This window comes from Gambusia affinis, linkage group LG07 (genome assembly GCF_019740435.1).
Source record: "Gambusia affinis linkage group LG07, SWU_Gaff_1.0, whole genome shotgun sequence".
In the NCBI taxonomy this organism is placed as follows: domain Eukaryota; kingdom Metazoa; phylum Chordata; class Actinopteri; order Cyprinodontiformes; family Poeciliidae; genus Gambusia; species Gambusia affinis.
Window position 1 is genome coordinate 10,552,485 of NC_057874.1, and position 26,193 is coordinate 10,578,677.

A 26,193-nucleotide genomic window follows, 5' to 3' on the forward strand; every position below is an offset into this window, starting at 1 on the left:
TGTATCCATATTAGTTAATTTCTTAATGTTTATTTAGTAATTTTTCTGCTTTTTATTTCTCTTAGTTTATTGTCAGGCGGTTTCCTTTATCTCCTCTAGATTCTTTGGGTCCCGGTTCTTTCTGCATTAATTGATCTCTCCTTTAATTCTCCTCCTGCCACAGCTGCACCACATTTCCTCTGATTAGTTTGTCTGTAATCTTCACCGTCTCTGTATTTCAGCTCCATTGCTCTTCACTGGATTCTCCTGTTTCATTACCTGTCTGTTTATGCAAGACCTGTAAGTTTTCCTTTTAAATGAAACTTTCACAATGCCATGAAATCACCCGTTACTCATTTACCTTCAAAGTTTACACCATCAACAACTGAGCAACTTTACGAATTAACTCTGACTAGACAGCCTCTTTAAATTTTAGCTTTACATTTGTTAATAAATGGCTAAAACCATCATCAGTTGTTAAAACTTATTCTCCCCCATACTTGTTGTTTTTGTCAACATTTTCTAAAATAAAACTTTGTTGCGCTTGCTGAAGGAAGCAAATAACAACCAATTTTCAAAAATCACCCTCTTTCCATTTGGGATTTAAAGTGGATTCTGTTTGTATTTTGTCAGAGTCACGACTTAGACATTCAGAAAAACCAGCAACAATAAAAAAGTTAATCAAAAGAAATATTTTAGACCATGAAAGTATGTTTATTTTAATATTCGTGTAGGAGCTGCTGCAGTAAACTCAGAAACAATCCTGTTTTCTAATAAATCACACAATCACTTAACTTAATTTAAAACACATATAACAGTGTTCATTATGTAATTTTTAGACAGCAAGATGAAATACTGTAGTGCTTTTCTAGCGAATGAATAGAGCAATATGTCCTATAGGTACAAAATTAATTTAGCGAGAAGCGCTGTCTGAGCTACCATAAATAATCAATAGCATCCTGGAAGTCTGTGAACATAAACACAATTCTTTCTGCTACATGTTGTTATTGTGTAGAAAAGAAGACAGTAGGTTGGACTTGTCTGAATTCAAAAGATTTTAGACTTACTCTGAAAGCTACAGCCAAGCAAGAAAATGCGAGTCTCATTAGTCAAAAGAGTAGAAGAGGAACTGAATAAACTGAAGCTTAGGCACAGAGAAAACAGGAAATCCAGAGGATCTGATGTAAAGTTCAGAAAACTAACAGGCTTTAGATGGTTGGAGGTGATCAGTGGAATGGAAACCGTTGAGTTTGAATAACAAAATGATTTAACTAGGAGTTTGTGTTGCTGCAAACTCAGCAGGAACTGCAAGGCATCACTGACAATGGACTGTGCTTAATTTATAAATAATATAACAGGATTTATTTATTTATGTATAGGTTTATAGTTGAATTTTCTTTTGAGTACTTTTTACATGTTTTATTGTCCTCTATCACTCTTCACCATTCAACTCCTCACTCTCCGCACACCAACCCTGAGCCTCGCCCGTCACACCCAGGCCTGGACTCTTCCCACCCAGTCCAGCAGCCTCCCTCGGTACCGCGCCCTGGAGAGCGGCTGGAGGAAAAGAAGGAGCCGGAACTTCCTCAGCAGCCCGCAGAAAACCGCCGCCGCCAAAACTACGAGGGGCGACATTATCACAAAGCCCAGGATGATGAGGGCGGAGCAGCTGTTGTCGTCGAGGTAGCGGCAGATAGCTGCCGGGGCGTCGAGGATCTGGAAGGACAAAGTAAGAAAAGTCCTGGACTTTAACATAAAGAGTTACAATTTAAAGAGTTAAAAACCAGCCTATTCTTCTACACTTTGCTTCGCATAGAGAGCTGTCGGCCATTGAAAAACGTTTGATTCCTCCAAGTGCTAATGTGGAATAACACTAGTGGAAGCTAATGCTAAAGCATTATACCAGCATAGAGTTTAGTGGAAGCTAAAGCTAAAGCATTATACCAGCATAGAGTTTAGTGGAAGCTAAAGCTAAAGCATTATACCAGCATAGAGTTTAGTGGAAGCTAAAGCATTATACCAGCATAGAGTTTAGTGGAAGCTAAAGCTAAAGCATTATACCAGCATAGAGTTTAGTGGAAGCTAATGCTAAAGCATTATACCAGCATAGAGTTTAGTGGAAGCTAAAGCTAAAGCATTATACCAGCATAGAGTTTAGTGGAAGCTAAAGCTAAAGCATTATACCAGCATAGAGTTTAGTGGAAGCTAATGCTAAAGCATTATACCAGCATAGAGTTTAGTGGAAGCTAAAGCTAAAGCATTATACCAGCATAGAGTTTAGTGGAAGCTAATGCTAAAGCATTACACAGGCATAGGGTTTAGTGCAAACTAAAGCGCTATACCAGCATGGTATTTAGCTGAAGCTAACGTCAAAGTATATCCCTTTAGTTAAAACCGTTTTCCTGCATTGTTTACAAATAAAACATCAACAGGAGAAATAAAAAGTAGAGAAAATAGGGATGAATTAAGAAAAACGGTTTAAAGAAAGTTTTTATTGGGAACTAGTTGATATTTTTGCATAATTTTACATAAGTACAGGCACAATCATACATGTCAAGCCTACGCACACAGAGTTATTGGTAACACTTTATTTGACAGGTGGTGAATTAGACTGTCATGATACCATCATAAACATGACATAACACCTGTCATGAACATGAGTACGTCTTTATGAATATTTATGACTGTTATAAAGTGTTATTGGGTAAATCATGACACTTTTAATACAAAGTTGACATTATTCAAAATGTCTTTGTTATGACAAATTGACATTAACCAGGAAATCATGATCTGACATAAATTTGTTCTAAACGTATTACTGATTAAACTTTAGTTTTAATAACTTAAAGCTACATAATTGTTAAAGTTTAATCAGTAATACTTTTATAACAGGAGTAATCAACCTGCTGCTTGATCATTTCCTTCTCTAAGTCGTTTTTATCCAAATGCAACTTGGTCTCAGGTAAACACGCTGGCAAACACTTGTGCCTTACATTTTGTGTTCTCTGAAAAGCACTCTGTGCTTTTGGTGAGCACGCTGCCCACCTGTCTGAGCTCAGCTGCTGCTGGCACATATCAGAGAGCTTTGTCTTCTCACCGACTCTCTGTCAACAGAACAAAAAGCCTGCAGACTGATGCTGTCTGCAAATGTTTGCTTCGGTTTAAGCTGACATTCATTTCCATCTTAATAATAAATACTGTGCCTTTGGGGGCCTAAACTTTTAAAGTCCTGAAAGAGTACACCCTCTCAAACCAAAGTGCACATAGTCATCGGTAGAGTATCATAATACCCCCAAAACCTTTCCACACTGTGCGACAAATGTCGATTTATTCAATGCATATTCGGATTATAAAATAATATACCAAGCTTTCATATCATCAGAAAAAGGAAAATTTATCCCATCTGAAAATAAGAAAATGCAGCTAGAACTTAAAAGAAAGGGTCACGCAGTAACAGAATGAAGTTTGTCAAACTTACTTTAATTACGTTTGTTTAATTTGACAAATTAATCAACATATTACAGCAGTATTATGTGTTTTCCAGGCGCATGATGCTATTTTATAGCATAGTCAAGTAAATATTCAGCTGTTATAAAAATGCTAAATACAGCTTTGGAAAAAATGACAGAGACCAGGCTTTCAATATTTTTCCAGAGCCTTCTATCAAATATGATTGGAAATTTAATGCCTTGAAATTGGGCCACTGTCTCTTTAAGAAACTCCCGCTCCTTCTGAAACTCCGCCTTCAGGAAGTCATCATAACCTCCCTCCTCTGTTAACCGTTTAACAACATTTTACCAGCGCTGCACTAAGTAGCTCCTTAATGAGCAGAAAACCTTTACACATCATTTTTATATCGCCACAGTATATAATATTATAATTCTGAATGTAACAGTAAAACATTTAAATTGTAAAAGTAATAGTGAAAACATAGTTAGTACATTTAGTGTAATAGTAAAAAATTAAATGCAACAATTGACAAAAAAATCCTTGAACACATTTTCCAATACTTTCTACTTTATATGTAATAACATTATTGCATTTTGCACTGATTGTTTACTGAATACAAAAGTAGCTCTTATTTTTCAGAAATTATAATAAATAACCACAAACTGTTTGTTGTAGATCCTACAAGCATTTAATTTAAAACTTTTGCCAATAAATCTCAAACTTTCTGTTCTTAAGTTACATTTTGAGACTCTGAGGAAAACAGTCTTCAGTCAGAAGCTTCTTCAAATTCACTGTAATACAGACTGCTACAGGAAATTTTTCCTCCCAACTATCAACAAAAACTTTTTGAAGACTTTGAATTGAGTTTCAACAACATTTAACTTCCCTTTGGAATCAGTAAAGTATTTTTGATTGATTTGATTGTTTATTACATAATGAGGTTTTATCTATTATAGTCCACATTATGCAATAATAACGTAACATTATGAAATATGGTGGTGGCAGCATCATTCTGGGAAACCGGTGAGTTGTTTGGGTGATGGGTGGAGCTAAAAACAGGTCAGTTCTGAAATTAAATAAAGCTGACTTTAGATATTCAGCCTGAAGAACATTTTTGTTTTGTAAATCTTGTTGGTCGACGTCCTGAAAAGCTTGCAGCTGTAGGAAAACTCAAGAAAGGCAGAATAAACTCGTTTTTAAATATTTTGTGCTGCTTTGCATTGGCATAGCCATAAAATCCTACCAGAATACATTGAAGTTTGTGACTGGAGGGGAATAAAATGTTTGGTTTTTTGCACATTTGTTGCTGCTGCTTAAATCGATAAAGTCTCTTTAATGGTTTCCTTCATGCTGAAGGTTTCATCAGGTTCATATTTCTGCCAAAAACCCTGAAGGTTGATCGTCTGTTACCAGAACGTCTTCTCTATGGGCTTACATGTCTGAACTTCCAGTTGGGCCAAACAAGTCGATGTGTGCATGAACAGAGCAGATTCCTCCTCGCAAGTGATTTGTGAACATTTTTCTGCAGCTGCGTGCAAATATTTGGACAATTTGGGGAACACATGATGTTGATTTTGGAAGCGAAGACGAGTAACTATAACCTAGGAAGCAGAAAATGAGGGCAGCCTCTTGTCAGATGGCAGGGAGTTTGTGCTAATTATCTTTGCTCCTCATTAACAAAACATGAGACAGTTATTTAATATGTAAAAGTTAGATAAGTAAGTATTTAGATTGTGCAGTCAGCTGAGTGGTTTTCCTCTCTTCTGCAATGGAGGATTAATTTGCCTAGCATTCCTCCAGATTTTTCCGTAATGATCATCGGAGAGGACATTAGTGTGCTCGTTTTTTCTGACTGCGAGTGTTTTTATTTCATAATGTCTGCCATTAATCACTGGGACATGGAGAAGATATTTTCAGAGTTGGTTTCTGGACATTTTCACGTTGTTTTTGTTCAGTTTTCTCTCTAAACATGCTCGATGGTTTGACAAAACGTTCTAGCTCGACTCCTGATCTCCTCCAACGTTGAGCTGAGTGGTAGGGTTACAACTAAAGGGATAGTTTGTATTTTTGGAAGGTATCATCAGTATCAGCTCAGATAAATAAACCAGGTGTTAATAAGTTAACTATTGTTGAGTTTATGTGTGTGAATGATGCTGTTACTCTAAGATTACACTGGAGCGACGCATAAACCTACAGATATATTCTCTGCCAGATTATAAATTTAATGTAATTGGACTTTAATCTGATTAGGGTGATGGTAAGGAGTCTCTCCAGACTTAAAAACGTGGAGCTCATCGTAAAAAATGGCCAAAAATACCAGTGGAAACGTATAAAAAGCTGTTTGGTGGTTTATTACTTGGTTCCATTCGTTGTTAAAATATAAAAGTAGAAGTTTATTTATTTAGTTATTTATTCATTGATATCCTTTTAATGTTGTCTTCTTAATATTTCTAAAAATACTTATTGCATTTTCAACCATAAACTGAATTCTTGTTTGAGTAACAATTATTTAAAATTTAAATCTGCCAGAGGTTTGAATATTAACTGTGACATTACTCTGCGTCTGGGAAGGGAAATATGATCAGTAATAACCTTTAAAAATGTATATAAATTGTCCGTTTAAGTTTGTTTCTGACTCCGGTCTGCAGAGCGGCTGATCCCTCAGTTTTATTTTGCATTTCTGCCCAGAAAGTATTTTATATCTGAAAGATTTCCTGTTTTTTTTTTTTATTATTATTTTTACTTCATACGTCTTTTGCTCCAACCATAAATGACCAAAGTGAATATTGAAATTTAAACCTAAGCGCTCCCTGATGTTTTTCTGTGCACTATAAATACATTATTTCAAAGATGAGATGTTAGAAGACGTGTTGTGGTAAAAAGTGGCTCAACGTGCGCGAAGGTAAAAGTTTGAGGCTTGTAAAAGTCTGAATTTATTTTCTGTTAAGTTTGTGTGCTGTGTTTATGCAGAGTTAATTTCATCTCGCCACAGATCCCTGCACACGCTGCTTCCTGTGAAGCATGACCCAGCTCCCCTTGAAGCAGGTAATCAGTGCAGACTCCCTGCTGGGCCTGTTTTAGTGTGGATGGCGCCTGTTCCCAAATTCCCGGTCGGGTCCAGACGTGTGCAGACGGATCTGGGGCGTTGCCCATTCTCTCTGAATATGTCAAATTACATTTAAATGAAAGTTTTGGCACTGCCACAACCGCTGTCCTGCCAAGAATCAGAAATTTAAGTGGGAAATGGTTTTAAATTTAAATATTTCAGCATCTTTTAGGCTTATAGTGATATAATTATTCATCTTATGTATGAAAGCTGCAATATTCCTTTTGAAAGTTTGGCAGTTATGTTTTTATAATGAATTCATGCTGAGTTACAAGTGCAGTCATGTGTAAAATGTAAAACACCCCATTAAATATTCTGTTCTTTAGGAAGAAAATGTAATTAATTGCCGTTCCAGTTTTTTATCTCTGGAAAATAAATTTATTTATCTGCTCTTATGCAAAATAAATCAGGTTTTGCTAAATGTCTAAAATAGACTAAAACATTTCGAGATGAGGAAAATTGTAAAACACCCTACACCCCATTTCAGCTTAAATTCACCCTACAGAACTTTAATGGGATCAAAATCTGGGCTTTGACTAGGCCCATGGCATTCCACATCAACAAAGTCTTGATGGATTTACTGGTTTGTTCTGGTTTTTCTTCTCGGATTTTATCAAGTTTCATCTAAAACTTGATTTAAATCACGGTCAAGTGCTGCTGCAACAAGCGACCCCAAACCATGACACTTCCACCACCGTGCCTCGCAGCTGGTATGAGGTACCTGTCTGATTGTTTTTGTTTCTTGTGGGCATTTTTAAATACAGTACCAGACAAAAAATTTATACTGTCTTATTTCTAATGGTTTTAGACAAATTAACCAAACAGTCGTGTTTTAATAAAATATCTACATATATAAATATGTTAGAAAACACACAGGCTGTCAAACGGTGTCCTAACTTTTCACGTAAAGACATAGATCGAAGAAGAGAAACTAAAATAAACAATTTCAACAAAGTGTAATTTTCCACTTTCGCCATCATTAGATAAAAGAAATCGTGACAGAAGTTGAAAGTTCAGATATTTTCAACGGGACATTTCATTTGATGCTTCAGCAGAAAGACTTAAAAACAAAGCAACGTGTTTTTAGAAAGTCGGATCTTAACCCGGCGTTTGATGATGTTCAGATCCTCTTGATGCAGGAATCATGTAAAACAACTCCAGTGGAGAAACAGAATAAAAATAAACCACTGAGGGCGATTTAATTTAATGTTTGTCCACAAAGTTGTGTATTAGCACCATCATATTGACTTAATTTTTAAAAATCAAAGGCCAGTAAAATATTCAATTAAGTAGTAAAATATTTAATTTTCCCAGGAGGAGCAAAACGATTTTGATGGGGCAAATATTTATGATCATTTTAAACTTTCTCTACGGCTAATGAGTGCGCTAACAGTTCCACTGCAACTTTACCGAAATACAAAATTAATCTTATGGTTGGTTCAAAGTGGAGATGTGATGCAGTTTGATTCATAATCAAATCCTCACACAGCATCGTGTTTCTGTCCAGGCTGGTTGTTTTCTGACGTTTTAGAAAGTTTTAAAGATACAAACTATTCCTCTAATGTAGCATTTTCATGTCTAGATTAGATAACAGAGGAAATCCTGGAGCAAAGGGAATTTCATCCAGTTGTTTAGCATAAAAGTAACACAGCACTGCCCCTCCCCCACCTGTTTTTGCACACTGCTGGCCAGCGGTCTGAAAGACAGATTCAATGTTTTTCTCATGTTAACAAAAATAAAAATGAGGCATTTTGGAAATATTTACTGATGCACAGAAAACCACCATGTGGAACCAAAAGGAGCATCAAACATCAGGAAGGAAACGAAATGGATGAAGGAAGGAGACGAGAAAAGGAGTCGATGAATGAATGAAACAAGAATAGAAAAGGAATCAAGAAAAGAATGAAGGAAGGAGACAAGAAAAGGATGAAGGACACAAGAAATGAGTCAAGGAAAGAATGAAGGACACAAGAGAGGAGAAAAGGAGTCAAGGAAAGGAAGAAGGAAGGACACTAATGAGGGATGAGTTTGGGTCAGAGTGTGATCGTTCTCTTCCCTCCTACAGAGAATCAACAGGAAGTGAACACGTGGGTCAGGACTCACTCTGGAGTGGCAGAGGAAGCCGGCGTACAGCAGCAGCGCTGCAGGCAGAAGCACCACAGAGAAGACCAGCGCCAGCAGCAGAGCGCTGGCCGACACCACGCACAGGTTCCAGAGGACCAGAACCGCCCCGCAGGCCGCCGAGCCACACGCTCCCCTGCGGCCGCCCCACGCGCTGCCGTCACTGTGCGCCATTGGGGGGGGCAGCATCTTCACCGCGTCCCCCACCCAGAACTCCTCCTCCTTCTCCTCGTCCGCTGAGCCGCCGTCGTCCAGGTCCACATCCACACCACACATCCTGGCAGGCGGAACCGACGGTGTCCCTTACTGACCATGTTGTTCACCATGGAAACCAAAACAAAGGGCTGCTATGAGGAATTATTCACTTTAAAACAGGACAATCAAATCAAATGTTTAGATCAGGGGTGTCCAAAGCGTGGCCTGGGGGCCATTTGTGGCCCCTGACCCAAAGTCAAGAATTTGGCCAACAAATCAGAAAACAGGTGATGACACCCAAAAATTTTTAGATTGTCTGTTTTTCTTTTAAAAAGGCAGCAGTCTGAAGCTCTTTTTATGTTTTGAATCTTTAACGATATTCAGATTTCATAAAAATGATATTTACTGTTGAACAGGTAACACAACATTTTTATTTTTTTTAAGTTTGCATTTTGATTTAATGAATTTTGTAGCTCACCAATAGTTTAAGTTTGTCAGTTTTGACACCCAGGGCAAAATGTTTGAACACCACTGACTTGGATTAAAGTTTATTAATGTGCTGGAATGGCCTAGTCAAAGTCCAGAGCTTAGAAATGTCCCCTTACAACTGCTATCCAATCTGATCTACTGTTTATTTTGTAAAATGAACAAACACTTCATTCTCCAGGTGTGGAAAGCTGCAGTGGAAGTATTGACTCAGGAGTGGACATGTCGCAATAAATCAATTAATGGCTTGATAAATTAAAACAAGCTCAACAGTTTCCATTTTTCTCTTTTCTCTCTTTCTAAAAACAGGACGGTGAAAGTCTTCAGTCTGATGTTTGGTCTCAGCCAGTCCTGTGTTAGAAGAACATAATTAATTTAATTTGCTGTTTCTGTTTTGTTTGTTTATTTTGGATATTTAAGATGTCTTCCAGTTCCAGTGTTAAATGTTCATTATAATGTAGTTTATTAATCTTTGACAATGTGTTCAATAGCATTATGATGCTATTTCCACTGTATTACTTCAAAATGGCCTCAAAATAATATTCCTGCCAAATCTGTTACTGACAGGCCTACTCAAGGAGGCTGAATACAAAAGTCAATTTTATGCTAATTTGTGTTTTTCTATTACACAAATGCTCCCAAAAATATAAAAAGAAGGAAAAAAGGGAATAAACACATTTACCAAGCTCCACAGCTGCTATTTTTCAACATAATTAGTTTTCTAAATATAAGATTTGTACATTTCTCCAATAGATTAATTTATTCACCTCGCATTTTTATACAGATTCCATATTTAATCAGACATATTTCTCTAGTTTTAATCAACACTAAAGCAGACCTCTCCGTTTTGGCCTGCCGCACGTAGCAAAATGTAAAATGTAGATAGCATAAAGTCACGCGTGTCTTTATTTTATTTTATTTAAATCAGTTTTCTTTTCCTGCTGAATCGTTATAATAACACATCACGGTTAAATGTCGCTCACCTCGGTCAGGGAATCCCGCTGCTCTCTGCTTGTTTCCGTCTCTCCTCCTCTGATCGTCGCGCAGCTTTTATTTGTTTATTCCTGTTTAAAATAAACTCTTGTTTCTTGCCCGGCTTTGGACAAACTGCAGCGCCTGTGACTTGAACCCTGCTCTGCTGGAGAAATGCTGCTGCTGCTGCTGCTCTCTGCTCGCCTCCGCTGCGCGTCCCCGGGAGCGGCGCTCCGAAGCGCGCGCACAAGCTCAGGCTGCGTGTTTAAAAGCAGCACGTGCCCTTTTGCTATGATTTTGTTGCACATTTTCGGTTTTTTTTTATTTATTTTAGTCTCTTTGGAAAATTATCGGGGAACACGGAACAATGTTTAAAGCAGGGATGTTCAAACTGAGGCTCCGGTGCCTTTTGCAGCACTTGGAAAGATTTTATGTGGCCCATGACCTGAATGGTACACCTTTTTGAAAAAAAAAATAATAAATAAACTTTAAGGGGAAGATTTAGCTAGTTAAATGGTTAGTAGTGTTTATTTTTCAGGCTTATTGAGTCATTTTATAGCTTCAGTGTTTATAAATACACTGTATATGTCAAAAATAACTTTAAAAGAACTTTTACTTCACATCTAGATGTCTTTGAAATTGGTTTCTGTCTCTTTAAGAAGCTCCTGCTCTTGATGAGAGAATAAGATTATGTCAAACTCAAAGCCTAGGGGCCAAATCCGGCTCTCCAGTGCTTTATTTACATATTAATAGAAGCTTTAAACTAACAGTTTTGTGCTTAAAAATAACTTTTCATCAATTAAATCAAAGCAGTTTTAATCCATATAATACCAAATTACATCAGTATGTTCAATACTATTTGACAGAAGAAGTAATCATTGACAGCTATTTCTGTTTTTGCAGATTGTTGGTGAGTTTTATCAATACTTGCTGGAACAACCAGATCTTTGAGAACATTTAACAAAAATGAGTTTGACACACCTGCATAAAAAATATGACAAAGCTCAAAAAAGTGTATTTTATTTAATGCACCCCTTTAAAGTTTTAAAGTAAAATAAGAACATTCAAATGATGGCATCTGGTCAAATTATGATTTATAACAAGTAAGCTTCATAAACATAAAAACTACTCCAAACAAGCAGCTATAACAGCAATGTGAGCTCAGACTGCAGGGCTACAAGTGCAGATATCTGTGTTTCCATCTTCCAATTAATAAAATGAATTAATTTCAAAGTCTAATAGTATTTTTCAGAAACAGAGTTGCAGTTTAAAGAGCAACAATGAATTCAACCATTTAAAAACCATACAAAATATAACAAAAAGCTGCAATATGTTGAGAAATGTCCTTAATTCCTCCCTCGGCACGCCGGGCTTCACAGTCCTGAAAACATTGTGAACGTGTGCTGGTGTGAGATAACAGCATGATTGATTTGCTTTCCAGTGCAGTCGGACAGCCAACCTTTTGCTGATCAAATTTAATTACACAGAAGAAGAGGCAGACGTGAGCAGAGTTAGGAAAAGAGAAAGACAGAAACAACAGATTGTAAGATAAGAAACAAGAGAAGATGTTGTAGATACGATGACTAAAGATAAGTTGGTAAAACCTGTAGACATTCTCTCCAGAGACACCTGCTGGACCATTTGGGAACTTGTTAAAGGAAATTAGATTTTTGAGGGTTTATTCATTAATGATCTCTTGTCTTTTCCTTACTGTGGTGAATTTTGAGTGATATTCAACTTGAGAAACCTGAACATGCTGTTCTTGCTGCTCTGAGACCTTGTGTTTATCTGTCACTCTGCCTTCAGACATGCATTAGGCCACTCACCATCCATTAGCTTCACAACATCCCGTTACCGTGGTAATTCATCTTACGCCAGTGACAAGGAGCACACAAAGTACAGAGCGGTTTAAAGGAAACCATCCATCGAACTTGAAACGCACATTAAAACATCCCTTTTTTTGCTTTCAGTGTTGTATATAAGAGGTGGACATTCAGAAATGGTTCTTGATGGAGAAAGAAAATAATTGTACAAACATGAATAATATAAAAAATACCATGCCAATTACACTGTCTTAATTTATAGGAACAACAAAATCTCAAAAAAATCCGCATTTCTACTTAAAGAGGCAGTAATATGCAAATTCAGTTTGTCTTAGCTTTACATCACATGTCATCCCCTCAGCTCCTTCAGACTAGCCAGAAGCAATTAGGAAACACCTGGTGGAACTGCACCTCTGCTGAGTTTATCGCTGTGTGAGCTTCTTAAAGAGACAGAGACCAATTTCAAAGGATTACATTAGAAAGTCAAATTTGTTTTATATCATTTGATATATGCAACATTTTTATAACAACTGAAGGTCACATGGAGACTTGATTGTGTTCTTATATTTACATATTCTTCTGCTTTAAGAAAAGCAACTCCACAGCATGATGCTGCCACCACCATATCTTAAAGATAGGATGAAATGACTCGGCTGATGCCCAGGTTTTCTGCAACACACAGCCTTTTGCTGATAGTCCAAGATATTTAAACTTGAACCAAACTGTGAGTGTGATTTTGTGAAGAACCAAGGAACAAAATGTCTCCAAAAGTGGGGGAAAATCTATTTAATAATGTCAAAAAATGCTCCAATGAAAAATAAATTAAATGATATTTAATATGGTTTTGGGCCCAACTCAACTTTGGTTAACTGGACTCAGGCAAAAATTGACCTGCACAGAGCAAAGCTTAAATAGCGGTGCAGTAACCTAAACCTGCCACACGAGGGAGACACAACATAACAAAGCAACAAAACATACAAAATTAGCAAGCGCAACATATAAAACCATAAATCAAAAACTGTATTTCAGTTGGCACAAATAATAAGTGAATATTAACATAAGAAAATAAATAACTAAGGTCATCTTCAACAAAAGAAAGTTCTCCGCTTCGTCTTTTGTAAACTTAAGGTCCTGACTTAAAACGGCTTCATGAAGTGTCATTTGGGAAATTACATTTCTAATGCAAAGTTGACACTTTTAATGCAGCTTTGCATTAAAAGTGTCATTATTTACCGAATGGCACTTCATGATAACAGTTGTAAACATTCTTGAAGAATCCATGGCATGCATGACGCTGTCATGTCAGCCTTATGCTCACATTCCTCATACCGTATTTTGAGTTGGCCCGTCACACAAACCTCCAGTAAAAAGCACTGCAGTTTGTTTTTCATAACAAGACAAAAGATGAACAATTTCTAACCGTATTCACTGTGTGATCATCAACAAAAGTCGCTCAGATCATTCTTCTTTTACACAAAACACAACAACATGCAGCTGGCATGAAGGGACTTTGGGGACAGAAATTTTAAACAAGCTCTTTAAATTCAGTTGCTTAAATGAAAATGGAAAAACAAGCAAACCCGGGCCAAAAGCTTTCATCTCGGTCCCTAAACATGAGATTTAGGTAGACAGATCGAATTCAAACAAAGCCGTAAACAGCTTTCCCATCATGCAGCTCTTCTGCATCTATAAAATGTTTGCCTGTGGCTGCAGTTTTGTTGATCAAAGGGAAGAAGACTTTATGCCAAACAGAAACGCAGCTTTGTTTTTGAAGGGGAGTCACCTTACACAACCTGGAAGTGTTTGTGCTCATTCACATTTAGCCGTAATCATTTACCCTTAATAACATGTTTACCTAACTAAATGTAACATTAATGTTTTGAAGTGCCACATCCAGAGTCCAAACTGGAAGTTGAAGGAATTAAAGATTAGGGTGATGGCAAGGAGCCCTAACAACCTATAAGACTTGGAGACTCATAAAATAAAACATTATTCAAATAGAACCAAGCAAAAGACACAAAGTAGAGAGGAACGAGTGAGAGTAAGGAAGAACAGAACAGGAAAGGACAAAAGGAGTCAAAGAAAGCAGGAGACAAGAAAGGAAGGACAGAAAGAAGAGAGGTGGTGGAAGGATAAAAGGAGGGAAAGACTAGAGGGTAAAGAAGCAAGAGAACAAGAAAGAAAGGAAAGGAAGAACAATACAAAAAAGAAAACAAGGTAAAAGTAAGGGACAGACAGATACAAGGTAAAAAAGGAAAGGATGTGAAGAAGGATGTAAAGGAAGTAGAGAAAGGATACTAGGTAGGAAAGCAAGACTGACAAATACAAGGCAAAAAGAAGGAAGAAAATATGGAAGCAGGACGCAAAGTAGGAAAAAATAAGAATACAGACTAGAGGGAAGAAAGGACACAATGTTTAGACAACATTGGAATAAAGTATTAAAATAGAAAAAAAAATCTTCACATTTTTCATTTGCTTTTTCAATACGCATAAAAATGTGCAAAACGCAGAAATCAAACTTGCAGAGTTTCCCAGCCTGGAGACGAACTCTGATTAATTCATATGAACAGAAGACAGGAGACAGTTACCAAACAGAGCATTTATTACATTCAAAGCAGAATAAAAGCCCTACCGTATATCAACAGGCTATAGTCATCAGGCCTCTGCGTGTATTATTGAAAACACACAAGTGCGTGGTGTTTTTGTGAGCTCATTCTGATAACGCGGCTCTGTGGGTTTATGCCTTCAAAGAAAGATTCAAAGTGCCGTAACGATACTACAGAGGAAGCAGCGAGGAGGAGGAGGAGGAGCAAAGGCGAGCAGAGAGTCATTACAGCTGTGGCTCTAGCCTCCGACTGACGCGTGGGGCAGCGTGGGATGGTGGTGCGCGAGAGGGTGGGCCTGCTTGTCAGACAGGCTGTCTGCGTGGGGCAGAGAGTGGGCTGGGTCTCCAATCAGGGGGTCGGATAGAGACGGAGCTGAATCCAGGGTGTTGTCTGCTGGATAGAGCTGCATCACCGCCCCCTCCTGGACGCTTTCCTTACTGCAGGACTGGCAGCTGCAGTGCAGGATCCGCTCCACCAGCTTGTCCACGCGTGGAGAATCCTCGCTGCCGGGGCACTCCAGAGTCACCTGCACGCAAACGCATTAACTCAAATTAACACACCTGTGGAAGTTCAGAGTTTATTTCTATGTTGTTCAACAGTTGCTGCCATTTTTTTATAACTCATTGTTACTTAAAATCAGTGATTACTTTAGTAATGATCAATCAAATAAAACAATAGGCACATTCTGCTGATTTATCATAAGAGCCTTTTCTATAAAATACATTAAAATATGCAAATAGACAATTAAATCCCCCTTTTAAATAATAAAATAAACATTTATTTCCTAAAATGCAATAACATAGCATTTCTTTATGAATGCTTGATCATTTGTAGCAAAAGGTACATCTTTTAAAAAAATTAACATGCCAAGCTCAGCCCATTCTGCTTGACGTTAACACAGTGCAGGACTGATCTGTTTAGTTTTTCAATTAACTGATTAATAAATGGACAGCAAAAGTTGCTTAGTAACATATTTTTTTACATTTTTTTCTACAGAATTTGAACCAGGTGAAGCTAAAACTGCAACTTGAGGAGTATTGGTTAGAACATATTTACAAAGTGTTTTTATGTTTTAAATGCAGAAATATATATTTTTGTACAGCTTAGGCTTAATTGCAGATGTGAATATGTTGTTATTTCAACTCTTTTGTCTGAATCTGTGTACTTTAGGTAACGATTAATCAGTTACTAGACAATTATTATAATAATCGATTCAATACAATTAATCTGATTAATCATTTCAGCCATATTTGATATATTTGATTTTCCTGCTTTCTGACATTTTGAAGTGTTAGGAACATGGTCTATAGTTTTATAAATGATTTATAGTATTGGTAAATATCTGATGGTGCGTTCTGCCCAGTTACTGTAACATTTACACATAAAATCCAATGCAGCCGACTGGCTTTAGAGATAACCTAATCACTAAAAAGAGCCCTCCTGTGTGCAATTTAACTACTTAACTTACTTTTGTGAAGGCTTCAGAGGTTTCTTAGTAAACAAACAACATCAGGAAGACCAAGGAAAACAGCAGAAGGTCAAAGAAGTTAAGTTAAAAACTATATCCATAAACTTGAAGCAATGTTCAAACATGCCCATCCTCCCAAACTGAAAGGCAAGACAATAATTATTCAGGGAAGAAGCCAGGAGGTTTATGACATTCATACGAAAATAGGTATACCCAAAGAGAAAAGTTAGAATATGCTAAAAAAGTAAAAATCTGTGTAAAACCTTAACACTTTACCAAGCTCAACATGCCAGAGTTCTCAGTTCATTAGTTTCACATTAAAATATAAAATACTGAAGCTCTGTGTGAATTTATGGGAGATTTTTCTACAGTTGAGAGACGTGAAATTTAATACTTAAAAAAACAAGCAAACCCTGAAACATAAAGGACACCAACACAACAGAGGAGAAACAGAGTCTGGGAAAGGATAAATGTAGGAAACAAGGACAGAAAGAAGAGAGGTGGTGTACAAGCATGGAAAGACCAGCGAGGGAATAAGAGAGAAAACAAGAAGGACGCAAAGAACAAAGAAGGGAAGAAAGTACATTACAAAGAAATCATGGAATGAAGACTAAAGGGGCACAATCTTTATATAATACTGTAGGCCTTAAATCTGTAAAAACAAATTCATATGTTCCTTTTTCCAGTCTTGGAAAATAAAGAAATCCAATTCAGCTCTTTTTAACTACACAGAAGCACTAAAAGCACTATTGCCACAGCTTAAGATTACCATGCCATGAGAATTTCATACTGACCCACGCCTATCTGACACTCAGTGAAACAGAGGTCAACTTTTAACATGAAGCAATGATAGGCATACCTGCTGAGGAGGATTGAGTTACACAAACTCAGCCGGCTCTCCAGACCTCACACAACTCGCCTCCCTCCCTCTCTGTTTCCTTTATCCCCTGAAAATGATCATTCAGCCATTTCAACAAGAGCCGGAGCATCAGGGAGCAGCTCCGGCTCTTCTTTCATGAGAACCGACTCTACTTTGCTTCAGACTCAATTAGATTAAAAGTTTTGAAACAACAATCATTTACACAGACAAAGGCATCCGTTTCCACACAGACAGGAAGGAAGTGATTGAAAATGCTTTTCTTTTTTTTTTTTTTCTTGTCTGTGTTCACCTCCAGGAGGGTTAATACCTCACCTGTCATGTATACCTGTCAGCTCTCCAAACTACACCTCCTCCAAAGCCTTTGTTTTCACGACGATTTCCTTCTGGATTCAAATATCTACCTTGAAACGTGACGTCACACGCGCAAGATCCCGCCCCCGGCTAACCCGAAGATAAATCTTAAATATAAGCGTATTTAACATTAAATACGCTTATATTTAAAAGGAAAAGGGACGCAATATTACTAACCTTGCTCCCTTATTGACTGAAGGTAAAATAAAGTTCCTTTTTATCGTTTATTTCTGTGTTACGGTTATCCGTCTCCTTCCGTTACCATAGCAACGTTCACTCGAAAATTACCAAAATAAGAGCATATAGGTAGTTCCAAAGGCGTTTTTACTCAGTTTACCTTAGACTGTTAACTTTCAACGCTAAGACAACTAGAATTTTTTTCCAATAACATCACATTTCACAAGTCAGTAAAAAGTTTTAATTAAAAACAAAAAATTGGGAGGGAAAGTAGGTCAGTTATGCTAGCTTGACTTGTGCTGGGCAGTGCGGTGTAGTTCATCCATCCATTTTCTTTTTTTTTTTTTTTCTCCCCACCAGGGGCTCTTTTGTGGGCTCTAGAGTCCCTTATATGACACATCCATCCATTTTCTGTTCACCCTTCGTCCCTAATGGGGTCTGGAGGGTTGCTGGCGTCTATCTCCAGCTAACGTTCCGGGCGAGAGGCGGGGTTCACCCTGGACAGGTCTCCAGTCTGTCGCAGGGCAACACAGAGACATACAAGACAAACAACCATGCACACACACACTCACACCGAGGGAGAATTTAGCGAGACCAATTAACCTGACAGTTATGTTTTTGGACTGTGGGAGGAAGCCAGAGAACCCGGAGAGAACCCACAATGCACAGGGAGAACATGCAAACTCCATGCAGAAAGACCCTTGGCCGGGAATCGAACCCAGGACCTTCTTGCTGCAAGGCAACAGCTCTACCAACTTCGCCACTTTAAAAAATGAAGCAATCCACACACCTACCTTCTGACAGATCATCAGTAGAGCAGGTGTTTAAATAATTAACCATCACTGTGTCCAGAAAACCACTTATTAATAATTGTAAAACAAACATCAACAAGCCTGAAAACATAACACTGTAACACACTGAATGTTCTGTTCTCTATGTAGGAAATGTTTGCTTTTTTTTTTTTTTCGGTGTTGAATCCTGATACACATGAAAGTAATTTCTGCTATGTCAGCTAGAGGAGCTGTTGCTATGGCAACGGGTCTGCATGTACCCTAAAGCCAACACAGAGTGTGGATAAAAAAGAAGTTGTTTTGTTGTTTTGTTTTGAGTTGTTTGGTTTTGAGTTGCCATAGCAGAATATAAAATACTACACTCTGCTTCATCTACTGAGACTGTTTTCATGGTTTTCCTCTTACAGTTGTTTAAAGAAGCAAACACGCCTCATCCCTCATATACAGGCGAGTGTTGGTCTGCATTTGCACTGCAACAACACAAAATGTCACTAAGTATTTTTGGTCTAGTTTCTTGTGCAAATATTTTAGTACACTTGAAATTAGGCAAACTTACAAGTAACCTTTCAGCAGGAAATATGACCTTGTTTTAAGTCAGTAATTCCTTAATATATATATTTTTTTTTAATTGCCATTTCCACTCACAAAATGGAAATTATTTCACTTATGGAAAAAATGTCTTATTAAAAGTGAAATAATCTTCCAGTGAAACTTGTAAAATTTTTTATAGGCCAAAAACTTTACTAGACCAAAATACTTGGTAAGACTTTGTGTTTGTTCAGTGTGCTACATGTGCTAATGCGCAATAACTCTTACCACTTCCCACTGTGTCTGGGCAGGCGTGCAGGAGTCACAGTGCGCCAGAGACTCGGTGGACTGTGGGAACGTGTTTGGGACGCTGTAGCTGAAGCACTGGCCCAGACAGGCTCTGTACAACAAAGAGGAGAGAGTGCATGAACGTGCCTGCCCCACAGACATGATGTGCTGGAGTCGACCGAAGCGCTCGCGCCTGTGTAAGCAAGAGCTGCAGGGGGAAAAAAAACAGAGCGCCTGAAATCTGAACTGATTTACAAAGCCTGAGGATTCTCAGAGGCCTCGGGGAAAACACACACTCACAAAATGGAGACTTGTTTTTCACAAATGGTGGTCATTGGAGAGTTTTCGCTGGTAAAACCCACGTCAGGGATCAGATGAATGAAGTGAGAATTTCCTACAAATGAACTTGCTTTTGAACTTTTAACATTGATTTTTATCCTCAAAATATCCAACGTATAAAATCATTTATTTAACAGGAAACATCCAAAAGTATATATCTGAAGGCATATCTGAAACAGGAACTAATCGAATTTGAGCTATGTATAAGTTAAGTAAGTCAACCTAATAAATCCAAAACTTATTTTTGAACATTTACTGTTCAGATGTCCATTAAACTTTAACTTTAGCTAAACTTTGTTACAAGAAAATGTTCCACAGATATTTTTAAGAGAGTTTTACTAAACAAATATTTTGCAGTCTGTGTGACTTCATTGGAGAAAACTGCTTACCATAAATACAGCCTGTACTCTAGAGTAAAGTATAAAATGATTTGCACATGAAAGGCTCTTAATGTAACTTTGTTAATGCAATAGAGTTGCATAATTCTTATCTTAAAGGCTATTCTTTTTTTTCTTTTTTTTTGTTCTACGGTCATGCAAAAATTTTATCAATGGAAACATTAAAACTAATAAAACAGAAAAATAAAATAAACACGTGGCGAAATTATAAAGGTAACAACATAAAGCAAGTTAAGAGCAAAAATAAAATAAAATAAATAATAATTAAGTTTAAGAAAACATTACATCATTTTATGAAAAATAAGACAAGAAAAAATAAGACGAAGATTAAAATAATATGAAATTCAACTAAAGATAACACCAAGAAATGAAAACGAACATTAAAACCGAAAATAAATGAAAATAAACAATTAAGAATAAAATAAAATGATATTAAGAAAATTACAAAAATTGGGAATACAATTTTTTTACCTCAAATTAAAGCAGAAACAAACTGAACAATTTAAAACAAAACAAGTTGTGTGAGGCTGTCGTTGTCTGCCAGCCTATTGGTTGGACAAACACAGAGGCTCCTTCATCCTGACCTGTTTTGGACAGAGCGCGGCTGACATCCTGTGTGCCCGACGATCTGAGTGATGTTCTTGGCTTCGCACCAGGCGCTCTTGTCAGGGAACAGCGCCAGGCGGTTGATGTGTGCAGGCGCTGCCGCTGAATGCAACGCAAACAGCGCGCAGCAAATCTGAATCCTCTGCCACATGGCTGCACCTGTAAGGTGGGAAAACCACAGCACGTCACTGATATCTGCATTACTTCAACAGGTCCGATTACCGCAATGGTTTTACATGGATTTGCTTTTCTTGACGTTGACTGACAACTTCCGGGTGGTTATCAGATAAATCCCCACTGATCAGCTTTTATCTCGATACAGTTGGCTCAGCTGCGAGACCGATTTAGACGTGCTTTTAAAAATGTCAGAGAGATGAAGATCTTGTTCCTGCAGATGTAAAACGATGAAGCTGGGAGGCAGATATGTGCTCTTCCTGTCTACAACAGCATGGCCGTCCGCTGCTCGCTTTCACTCTCCTCCTTAAAAATGCCTCGGACAGTAACGTCATTTACGACCGACAAAATCTTTTTCTCCTGCTGCTTATAAAACGTTCCTCGATGTCATCAACATCCAGTCCTTTATGATCACTTCAGCACCTCCATCTGGCATTTCTATTTTCCTGCAGCTATAATGTTCCCAGATTGAAGAGCTGAAGTCTAGACGTGCATTTCATTCACAAAGAACAATTAGGAATGTGTCAAGGTACAGATGAAGCACCCTGCTCTTGCTAAAGTGATGGTTTCCTCACTTTTAAAGTGTAAAACACAATACTAAATGTTTACTACTTTGTGAAACTGTAATCATTTAAATCAAACCACAATATAGATATATATATATAGGCCTATATATTAAATATATGAACACTTTGATGAAAGACTGGATTTTGTTACTTTATATAAACTATTTCCATTTTAAAAAACCAACATTTCCACGTAACTTTATACTTTAGTCCACCTGCTTATGTAGTTTTTAAATATTAAATGATTCGTGTTTTGATCAGTTATTCAGTACTTGAGTAGTGCTTTTACCAAATACTAGTTTGTAAAAATATGCTGAAGAAATGTTCCGTTTGCTTTACTTTTTATCAAAAAAGTGTTCTGAAACAAATCTACTGTAGTAAGTTCAGTTTGTGCCATTTTATGGTCAGTGGAAACACGGCTACTGATGGTCACTGAACCGTTCTTGTTGTCCTTGCGCCGCTTTGTGACTCATTTATTTCCAGACATTATTCAGCTGAAAGACCCGTTTCTGCACAAGCTTTAACTTCCGTGGCTTTAGATGTTCTTGCCTCATGATCGTATCTGTCATGATTTAGTAATAATCCTTCCTGGAGCAAAACAACCCCACAGCATGATGCTGCCTCCCCCGTACTTCACAGAGGGTTGTGCATTCTCAACATTCAAAGCAACTCAGGCTTTTGTCCAAATCCTCAGAAACTAAAGTCTTTTTCCCTCAGTGCATCTGCAAATTGGAGTTTTTACGTTTCTTTTAAAGTAGTGACTTCTTCCTCTCTGAGCGGCCTTTCAGTCCATGTCAGATTGATGGTGGGGCACGACTGTGTCCTGTGTTTGAACAGGAACAGTTGAGCCTTCAGGATGTTTAAATCACATATCTTGGCTGTTTCTTTTTGTTTGCTTTATCTTTTGTTTTGAGTGTGAGTTTTTTCTTAAAATACATCGAGGTTTTCTCATATTGTTTCATTCTAAGCTTACGTGAGCTTCTGAATTTAACTGAACTGATTAAGAAATCTTTGATATTTTCATTTAATCTGATGTGATGTCAAACTGTTATTTGTATTTTCTTTTTACTGTGGATGTGAGTTCCAGTCCTGATTGTTTTACATTCTGTTTCCAAGCAGCCAAACTTTGATCCAATCTTTTCTAATTTCATCTTGAAACGTGTTTCATTTGATTCTTAGGCAGTTAATTTAAAAAAATTAATTCACAGTTTTGCTTTGTGTTGACAGTCCATTAATCATATCTATAGAAAGTTGTTTTTTGTTTATTTTCTCTACTTTGACCTGCAAATTATTTAGTCATGAACTTGTGAGACGAACAAAAATTAACTTATTTTTAATTGGACTTTTAATCACTTTACTACTTACGGCCTCATGCAAAGACACTAGTTGCGCTAATGACTTGGCATTAAAAATAATTAATTATTTTAAAACGTATTTTAACACCAATCAACAGATTTACAAACAGCAATTAGCTGAAAAGCAATATTTAGATAATCGGATTAAAATGCTACATAGTTTTTTTTGTTTTGTGCCTGTTTCTTAAAGATGTGCTTTTTTAAACACATGTTGCACAGCAGGCTTGTACGGCCGGACACAGAACTGAAAATGAAACTGGGGAAAATTAAATGAATAAATAAACTGCAAATGAAAACTTCAAACGTCCTCAAAAATGTCGGACGAGCCGTTGAAGACGTGAAGAAAGTCTGACAGAAAAATATGACATGACAAGCAGATTTTTTTAAGTTTTACATTTAGATAAAAATTGTAGTGATCTGCAAGTAAACTTTCATAAAAAAAATAAAAATACATCCAACGGAGTCCTCACAGTTGCCAGATCATTACAATAAATCGTCACTAATTCAGTCTTATTAAATTATTCCTCATGTCACAGTGCAAATATAATCAGCTATGTTTTTGCTTAACATGCTTCCTTATTGGTTCAAACTCATAAACATTTACCTTTTTCATATTTTGTCAAGCTACAGCCTCAAATGTAAATATATTTTCTTTTCTTTTTAAAATCTAGTGACCTTTATTGGACAGTAAGCAGGCAGGAGAGAGAAGGGAAGACATGCAGGAAATGAAGCGAAAATCAAACCCAGGACAACCGAGCTGAAGAACGCAGCCTCTGCACACGGCGCACTCAGCCTCCCAGCACCGTCAGTGTACTTTTATAAAGCCTTTTTATGACATAAACAATATGAAGTAATGGATAATTGCACAGTGGACTCAAATGAACACCTCGTTTTTAAGGTATGTTGCAAATAAAAATAGATAAGGGCTGTTGTGCATATGCAGCAAAGCTTTATTACTCTCATAACCCTAAATAAAACCCAGAGTTTTCAGAAGAGACTCAGATTCAGATACATTTGTCAAAGTCAGCAAGGCCATGAAATGCTTTGGATGAGAAGAAGTACTAACAGAATTCAGCAGAAGTAAAAATAAACATTTACAAAGTACAAAAGAAATCTAGCAAGCAATATAGTAAAAAAAAACAAAAACAATTAAGAATGAATTAATTATATTTAGTAATCTACTTGTGTGTGATTTAATCTCAGTGTGAGTTCAGGAGCTCTGGGAAACTATCTGAGGTTTGTTAGAGAATAAGCAGCATCATTAATAACAAGGAACACAGCAGATGTGAAAGAACTGGTCTACATGCAAATGTATGGCATGTGTGGCAGAAATCACTGTCATAAAACATAATGGTGGCACCATTATGCTGTGGGAATTATTATTTTTTTCCCACCAAAAAACTGTAAAGATGTTACAGTCCAGGGAGAAAACCTTTTACAGGCTCATCTTCCAGGACAACAACCCTAAAATACAGCCAGAGCTACTGGTGTAGCTACAGTATAGACAACACCATGCTCATGAGTTACAGTGGCCCAGTCAAAGTCCAGAACAAAATCTAATTGAGAATCTGTGGTAAAGTTTAAAATAGATGTTCACTGCAGCTCCTCGTCCAATCTGACTGAGCTTATGTTTATTTATCATGTCAGTCTGTGGCCTTTATGTTATTATCATTCAACCTGAGAAATTAGTTATTAGCATTTTGATTTGTTGTCACAGTAAATTCCAACCAATGATGTTTTAAATGCCCCCAAAACATTATTGATTGTCAGTTGTACTATTTTTTCCACTGTTTGTTCACTGAGAGCATCAGTGAACAAATCAATGGACAAATGTCAATGAATTTGAAAATATGATTAAATGCAGTGACTGTGTTAAACTTAGTGATTAGTACCATACTTCTTCATGTGACTGGTGTCTTAATAGCGTTACAAGACCATTATTTCTGTTTGTGTGGCTATAATTGCTTTGTACACTGAAAAAAAGAACAATGGAGGTCCAATTTTAGAAAAAAATGATTTAATTTGTTACTTGTAATCAAGTTAAATTTGTCAAGCTTACTTTGTTTACGCTTGTGTAGCATGACTACTTAATATATTTACTTGAATAAACTTAATTGTATTACTTGTAACAAATTAACACATTTTTTAGGTTGTATCACTTGTTTTTTTTTCAGTGTACAGTCGCAGCCAGATGATTAACTAAAAAATAAGTAATGAATAAAAATAGACACAAACTATGGTGATAAAAGTTGAAGTCCATATTGCCCCTCTGAAGTGTAGCCTACGGTTGTAATGTGAGAAAAGTAAAAAAAAAAAAACAACTTTTAGCGGTGTGAACACTTTAGCAAGGCATTGACCTCTTTTCTCTTCTTCTAAAAAGAAAAATAAGGCCAAAAACTTTCACTTTCGTTGGTGTAGTTTATATATATTGGCTTGTGATCTTAAAAGCACAAGTTGGTCTTGTTTACCATTTTAATTATTAAAAAAATAAACAGAAAAAGTTTAACAGGACACTGAAAAAAGAAAAAGGAACGCCAACAAATTAACAAAACTTATTTTGTTACATGTAATAGAATAAAGTTTGTCAAACTTACTTGTTTATCCTGACAACTTAGTAAACTTAATATGTTTACTTGGGAAAAATGATTAATTTGATTACTTGTAACCAATACACTAATTATTTTTTTTTTTGATCACCTGTTTTATTTTTTTCAGAGTACAGTCACAACCAGTTTTAAAAACAGTAACAGTTTTCATCGTTACTTTTATCGTGATAAAACTTGAAGTCCATATCGTCTTATGGTTGTAATGTATCGGTGTAAATACTTTAGCAAAGCACCGACTCACCTCCCCCCTCCCCCCCCCCCAACCTTTTTCTAAAAATGACAAACAAAAAAGTTTTCATCTGTCAATTTGGTTGGTTTAGTTTGCATATTAAAACATACGGAAACTTTTCCAGTTTTCTATTTTTCAAAATAAACGAACAAATAACAACTTTAAAGGACACTGAAACACCTCAAGAGGTGCGGGGTTAGTCGGGGCGCCTACCAGGGCTCATCATCGCCGAGGTTTAGGAGCCTCCTCCGGATGAACTCAGCGCAAAGTCCCGCTGATCCTCAATCCAGCGGAAATGTGAAGATGCGGGCTGCCTTCGTACAGACAACCACAAAAAAAAAAAAAAAAACGTCGGCAATGATGATCCGAGCTCAGCCGGTCACACAACAGTTACATCATCCGGGAAAGAAGCGGCACCGAGCGTCGCCGTCCGAGCCGGGAGGAGGAAGGATGGGGGGATAGATAGAGAGGCAGAAGGCTATCTCATCTCCGAGTCTTCTCTCCCCCTTCAGGGTTCAGTCTCTCTGTAATTCCTCTGGAAAACACTTTCCAAGTGGTTGTCTTTCCTTGCAAAACTCTCATGCGAGGAGTTGAGGCGCGGCTGAGCCCTCAGAAAGGCGTCCTGCTGCGCCGTTTCTGGGAGAAACTAAACGAGGAGGAGGAGGAAGAGAGGGAGGGGGCCACACTGCTGGAAAGGTT

The 26,193-nt window shown here is 37.3% G+C and overlaps 2 protein-coding genes and 1 long non-coding RNA gene across 3 annotated transcripts; 1 reads left to right on the forward strand and 2 right to left on the reverse strand.

Annotated features, from left to right (window-relative positions):
* Positions 1-294: 294 nt before the first annotated feature.
* LOC122834606 (transmembrane protein 88) lies at positions 295-10,568 on the reverse strand. The gene is made up of 3 exons (XM_044123178.1): positions 10,321-10,568; positions 8,639-8,962; positions 295-1,695 (listed from the first exon to the last, which is right to left on the reverse strand). The coding sequence occupies exons 2-3, from the start codon at positions 8,930-8,932 to the stop codon at positions 1,468-1,470; spliced, it is 522 nt and encodes a 173-aa protein (XP_043979113.1). The 5' UTR covers positions 8,933-8,962; positions 10,321-10,568; the 3' UTR covers positions 295-1,467.
* On the forward strand, positions 1,604-19,320 carry LOC122834607. The gene is made up of 3 exons (XR_006371227.1): positions 1,604-1,708; positions 6,422-6,474; positions 19,245-19,320. It is a non-coding gene; the product is annotated as an uncharacterized LOC122834607 (long non-coding RNA).
* On the reverse strand, positions 14,717-26,132 carry nbl1 (NBL1, DAN family BMP antagonist). The gene is made up of 4 exons (XM_044123177.1): positions 25,708-26,132; positions 20,543-20,723; positions 19,222-19,333; positions 14,717-15,264 (listed from the first exon to the last, which is right to left on the reverse strand). The coding sequence occupies exons 1-4, from the start codon at positions 25,718-25,720 to the stop codon at positions 14,977-14,979; spliced, it is 594 nt and encodes a 197-aa protein (XP_043979112.1). The 5' UTR covers positions 25,721-26,132; the 3' UTR covers positions 14,717-14,976.
* Between the last annotated feature and the right edge of the window lie 61 nt (positions 26,133-26,193).

Coding starts and splice junctions, on each gene's coding strand:
- LOC122834606 (XM_044123178.1), bottom strand. CDS start 8,932: ATGTGTGGTGTGGATGTGGACCTGGACGACGGCGGCTCAGCGGACGAG. Junction 1,696..8,638: donor GCTTCCTCTGCCACTCCAGA/GTGAGTCCTGAC, acceptor TTGTCCTTCCAG/ATCCTCGACGCCCCGGCAGC.
- nbl1 (XM_044123177.1), bottom strand. Junction 19,334..20,542: donor CCGCGCTCTGTCCAAAACAG/GTCAGGATGAAG, acceptor TTTGTTGTACAG/AGCCTGTCTGGGCCAGTGCT. Junction 15,265..19,221: donor CCCAGACACAGTGGGAAGTG/GTAAGAGTTATT, acceptor GTTTGCGTGCAG/GTGACTCTGGAGTGCCCCGG.